Source organism: Myotis yumanensis, unplaced genomic scaffold (genome assembly GCF_028538775.1).
Source record: "Myotis yumanensis isolate MYYU_CA2020_CCGP unplaced genomic scaffold, mMyoYum1.0.hap1 SCAF_62, whole genome shotgun sequence".
NCBI lineage: Eukaryota > Metazoa > Chordata > Mammalia > Chiroptera > Vespertilionidae > Myotis > Myotis yumanensis.
In genome coordinates, this window is record NW_027223813.1 from 229,471 (window position 1) to 235,470 (window position 6,000).

The 6,000-nt window shown below is 53.9% G+C and overlaps 1 protein-coding gene across 1 annotated transcript; it reads right to left on the reverse strand.

Moving 5' to 3' along the window:
- Positions 1-1,095: 1,095 nt before the first annotated feature.
- Positions 1,096-5,496, reverse strand: SPATA33 (spermatogenesis associated 33; the record flags this gene model as incomplete). The annotated part of the gene is made up of 3 exons (XM_070402874.1): positions 1,096-1,531; positions 4,071-4,180; positions 5,239-5,496. Coding segments are annotated over 3 exons (655 nt in total), but the record flags the coding sequence as incomplete, so codon positions are not given.
- Positions 5,497-6,000: the final 504 nt, after the last annotated feature.

Genomic DNA, 6,000 nt, shown 5'->3' on the forward strand with positions numbered 1-6,000 from the left:
TGCTCGTCGCCCTTATTTTCACGAGTTCGTCCCGAAGCGGCTGCCATCTGTCCTCACTCCCTTCACCTTTCCACCCAGCCCCCAACGTCCGCGCTGGCCACCCCGGGGCAGTCCAGCTCCTTTTCATTCATTCATAAGCGAATAATGAGGCTGGAATGAGCACCATGGTAATTGTGTTCAGATTACTGAGATACTCAGGGCGGGGGTAGGAGGGTAATTTCTAGGTCCAATAATACGAATGTAATGGTTACAAGAAACTTTACAGAGAAGGGTAGGCGTCCTGACCCTATCGGGTCAAATCCACACTTGCATGGGCTTGATTTTTCTGTATATTTAGTTGTGACAATCAGAATGCATAAACACACCGAATATAAATAGCGATACTAATAACGTATTAGTAAACGATGTAAAAGATTTCTCAGATTATACCAAAATGGGTTGGTTGGAAGTCAGTTGTACTATTTAATACTAAAAGAACATAATCCTCATCGACAGAGAAATAGGAACTGTGTGCAGAGCCTGCTGATCATTCCAGGAACTAAGGAAGTGAAAAGTGTCACCAGACTAAATGTGAGACCAGCCAGAGGGCATTCTCTGCACCTGAGCACTGCTGGTGAGGTGGGACAGTTGAGGGGTCCCCCGGGTGGCCCCTCCCATAGGGAGCCCTCACAGCCAAAAAGATGGGTAGTGCCAGCTCAGCTGTCCTCTTCCAGGTCAGCTGTGACAGGGCCACTTCCAAGCTTCCACGTGCACGGCTGCCCCCCACCCCCTTCCACATTCTCCTTTTGGATTCTTAATGCCCTGGAGCAGCCAGGCGGGGAGCCCTTAAGCCCTCTGTGGAACACGACACCTTCAAGTTGAGTGCTCAGAGCCCCACCTCCTTTCCACGTGTGTGCGTGCGGGGACATCTCACCACACAGCCCATGCTCCCTCAGAGTGGGAGGGAGGGAGTTGAACAGAAGGGAGAGGTGCCACCTGCTGTCTGTCTATCACTGCACAGCCAGCCAGTTCCACGGGGGGAGGGGGGTGGAGGGGTGATTTATTCAAACTAATTTAAGTCACTCTTGCCCTCAGCCAAGCTGCCAGCAGCCCTGGGGAAGGTGAGACCATGGTAGTCACGGGCGGGGCAGGGGGTTTCTCATCTGAAGGGGCACCTGCAGCTTCCCACAGGGCGGGGTGGCCCTTGTGTCATCACGGCTGAGACTCAGAGCACAGTGAGTGAGGACAGCGACTCAGGTGGTCGTTTATTCTTTAGTCTGTAAAGCATAGGCGTCTATTGTACTGGGATTCCTGTGTCGGGCATAGGGGCCCCATTCCATCTCCTCGTGAATGGTCCTTTGCTCTGGGCTTCCGATGGCACAGGTGAGAGAGTCATTTGAGGCCGAAGTGATGATGATCTTTGGAATGACAACTTTGTTCCTGCCTGATGTTACCTTTGCCCCAGGTTTCTCTAGAAGGAAGGAAACATCCAGGTATTTAGTAAGTCTGCAGCGAAGCAGACAATGTCTGTGTGACGGCCAAAGCACAGGGACTAGATTCGCGGTTCAGGACAAAGAAACAGGTGAGGTTGGAAGCAGTCAGAACTGTGCACGGACGTTCAAAAGCTTCACCTAGACACTTTCTTTCCAGGATGAAAGGAGACTTCTGCCATCTGCCGTGGAGACCAGGCTGCCAAAGGCTCAGGCAGGAGACAACCTCGAAAAGGCAGGTGTGCCTCAGGTGAAGTTTCAGGAGCACAATTTCCAAAGGATTCTAAAGCCGGTCACAGCTCTCTGTACAGAACTTTATCAGTCAGAACGCTGCCCAAGTGGACACTCCTGATGTTGGCCACATTTTTTAAAACTTGTTAAGTTTACAAGGAATACATAAAACTTGTGAAATGCCGAGTCTGTCAAATGTTACAAAAAGCCGAAGGCCCTTCCCTGCCCGCACCTCTGGGGGCTCAGCTGGAGGCACATCCCTTCACGCCTCCGGTAAAGCACCCGGGGTCTCCGCAGATGTGTGTGAGTCAGCGGCACTCACAGCATCCCGTCCTGCACCGGGACGGCCTGGCCGTTCACCCTGTTCCCACAACACCTCACGGGCCGAGCCACACGGAAATGAGCCCATGAGTAACAATAGTAACGACCCACGACCAGCTTCTGAAGCAGGTCCTGGGTCCCAGCTTGACAGATGAAGGGCCTGAGGCACAGGACGTTTAAGTCACCTGCCCGAGGCTGATGGCAGAGGAGATGCTGGAGCCCGGGAACCAGGTCCAGAGCCCCCTCGAACTTCACCCCTGCAGCCAGCCTGGAGGACTGTAACCAAGTGACCACAGCTGCACTGGCACTTCCTGTCATCCTATTCTCCATTTAGTTTCAAGTGGGGAATTTATTTTTTCACATTGTTTTATACAAGCGTTTTATATTATATTACAACTACTTAAAAGGTTAAGAATATTTAATTTAAAGTAATATGTGTTGATTAAAAATTGCATATGGAATGATTCTCCTTGCAGGACATTCAAGGTGGCCACTCGCAGGGCTGCTGACGGACACTGGCTTCTGCTTGACTGTGGCTGGAGGGCTCAGAGATGGGACCGCTGACTGCAGCACCTCCACCAGGGGGCAGCTCAGGGCTCCAGGCTCCAGCCCCCAGTGAGCCTTCCAATGAGCCTGTCCTGGCCCAGCCTCAGAAGTCACCTCTGCCACATTCTGATGGTTACAGGAGCGATTTAGGGAGAGGGACAAGGCCACATCCGGGTGGGAGGAGCATCACGGACACACCACGGAACTCGGAACTCGTGGTGGGCGGCCTGGGCTTGTCTGGGGGAAACACCAGCAGCCGTGCATCTACCTTCACTTTGCAGCAAACCTCAGACTCCATGTCCATCCATCACACCAGTTAGACGTAAAGAATTTGGGTGCAGCTCTTAGAGACCAGGACTCGCCTGTGCTTCATGGGTTTCTGAGGTGTAGTCCACACAAGATAATATGCGCAGTTCTCAACTGCTCAGCTGGGTGAGTTTTCACAGTTGCACACACCAGTGTAACCACCCAGACAGGATGCAGAACGTTCCGTCGCTCCATGGAACTCCTGCAGGCCCGTTCCCCGTCAGCCAGCACGCCCAGGCCAGCAGGCCCTTTGGTGTCTGTCCCATAGTAGTCAAGCTTACTTTCAATACTTGGGTAATACACAGAATTCTTGGCTTGGAACTCTCCCTTTCCCTGAAGCTGTTACGGTGTTAGGTTAATTAAAGAGACTCCGACTTCCACAAGGTCTCAGCCTCTCAAGTGAAAAGCAGAGGTGTGCGCCTCGTTCCATGTTCTTCCTGGCAGACTGTCTCCACTGGCTCCCTGCAGGCCACGGAGACAGACCGGCCACTCTCATTCCACGCAGCCGTGTCTGGCTTTACTCGGCCTCTGCAGCATTGAACACTGCTGACTAATTTTCCTTTCTTTTTTAACAGCTTTATTGTGGTATAATTTACACACCATAACATCCACCTGTTTAAAGTATACACTTAAAAAAATAAAATAAAACATACACTTCAATGATTTTTAGCAAACTTTCAGAGGCAGGCAACCCTCGATCCAGTTTTAATACCTCTTGTTCCCATTTGCGGCCACCCACTTTCTCACCCTCAGCCCGGCTTCCCTCTATACATTCGTCTTTTCTGGGCGTTTCATGTAAATGGGATGATAACACCATCGTCTCTATGTGTGGCTCCTGCACCTGGTGCCCGGCTGTGGAGACTCCCTCCAGGTCCCACATGTCAGTAGCTTGACCCTTGTTGCTGAGATGCCTCATTATTGGAGAAACCACATTCTTCGACTTCTTTCTTGAAATTCTAGCCTCACCTTTTTTTAAAATCCTCACTCAAGGATATGTTTATTGATTAGTTTTTAGAGAGAGGGGAAAAGTAAGAGAGAGAGAGAAACATCGATCAGTTGCCTCCCGTACCGGAGATCAAACCTGCAACATATGTATGTGCCCTGACCGAAAATCAGACTCGCAACCTTTCAGTGTGTGGGACGACGCTCCCACCAAGACACACCGCCAGGGTGTCCGTCCTCACTCTAGCTTCTGACCGTTCCCCTCTATGTCCATCTTCTCTCCGCCTCCCTGAAATGACAGGCAGTCCCCTGCCCACACCTTCCCTTGCAGAAGTCCAGCTCTGGAATCTGCAGATGAGTCGATCCTGGAGGTGCCAGGCAGCTGAGGCTCACTGCGAAAAGGTTCTTGTTCACACGACGCAATGCCTCTCCTGGACTAGACAGTCCTGCCCGTGTGTGACACCTGGAGCCCGAGGGCAGCAAAGTGTAGGCACACACATCCTGCTGGGCTCATCCGCTGTGCCCCGTGTGCCCTCCCTTTATGTGGGAGACATCGGGTTCCTTGGCAGTGAAGCCCCTTTTGGTTGGCTTTTCTGTGATTTGCAGCCAAAAGCCTCCCGATAGACCGGCAGCATTCTCCAAACCTTCCTAGGACTCTGGCTCCTCCTGTGGTCTTCCATCGTCAAAGGAGGATTCCTACTGGGATTTGAAGTCCAGGCCCTGCTCAACACCCTCATTTCAAACAGATGCTAAAATTTGAACCTGCCTGAGCCCAGCTCCTCCTGACCCAGCAACTACTCCATCTCAAGGTCACTGCCACCCACCCTCCTGGCTCCCGTCCCCACCTCTCATCACTCAGCAGGTTCCACTGGTCCTACCTCCCGGATCCTTTGTAATTCCCACTGCCAGTAGCTCATTAGTTCCTACCTAATAGCAATGGGCCTCTGACAGGTCTTGCTGCCCCAAACAGCCTTTATTCTGGAGACATTTTTTCCAGGGCACCAACCCCATCACACGTCCCTTGTTTTAAAAATTCCATTTCCACAACCCACACGGTAGAACTGATAGAAGACTTCATCTTCTGGCTGCTTCTGTGGCCTCAACCCCCTACCCACCCTGGACTGTGACAAAGTGAATAAATTTGCCACGCGATCGCAGCCCTTTGCCCACCGAAGCTCTTCTTATGCGTGACTGTGCTCCCGCCTGGAGCAGCCTTCCAAGCTGCGGGCCCAGTCTCGGTGTTGAGGAACGACAGTGCCTCCACCCGCTGGGACAGGAGCGGTGAGCGCTGTGTCTGGGTGCTGAGCCCCTCCTGACTGTTAGGAGTGTGTCATTTGGCAACTCCCCCAACCTTTACTGAACCTGTCCCCTCTTACACAGAGATCCTAAACCCGCCCACCCTGTTGTCAGGATCCCTGTTCACCCCGTCCCCAGACTCCCTGAAGCTGCAACCTGGGCTCTGTCCCCTTTTGGGTGGGTCCTACCTTTGACTCCACGTGCCGGCACCTGCTGCGTGGCGGCCCCTTCCTTCCGAGAGGGGCCCTCTGCAGATTTAGAGGCAAGACTGTCCACCGACCTTTCCTTAGACTTTGGGCCTGAATGGGTGCACCCCATTTGCTCCTCACCTGGAATATATGGATAGTTAATTGGACATGAATCTAGGGGCAATGCATGCGTCCTTCTTCAGTTGCCTTCTTTGGCTCAGAATGAAAGAGGCAGCTTGAAAGACCTGGGTGACTCCATTTCCCTAAACCGGATATTTCCATGGCAGAGAGGGTTCCCGAGGCACGGTCACCGGGACTCAGGCGCAGGAGGGGGCGCCCAGCACCCCCAGCTCCCGCAGGTGCGGCCCGCTCCGGAGACGGCGGGCCGGCGGCCCTTTACCTTTCCCGGGGTGTTGGCTCGGCAAAGCCTCATCGGTGAGCCCGCCGCCCCGCGGCCCAGCCCGGCCGGCACCTGCTCCTCGACGGGCGCGCCGCGCCGGTGACTCACAAACGCCGAGGCCAGGCGGCGCGGCGCGGTCGCCACGGCAACGCCACCTCTCGCGGGACGGGCCTCCGTCCTCTCGCGAGAGGGGCCGGCCGCCGGAAGTGAGGAACAACCCGGAAGTTCCCACCCGCCGCCGTTCGACGCCCCCTGGAGATTCTGTCTCAGGGCCTCTGCGAGGGTTCCGCTGCCGGCCTGG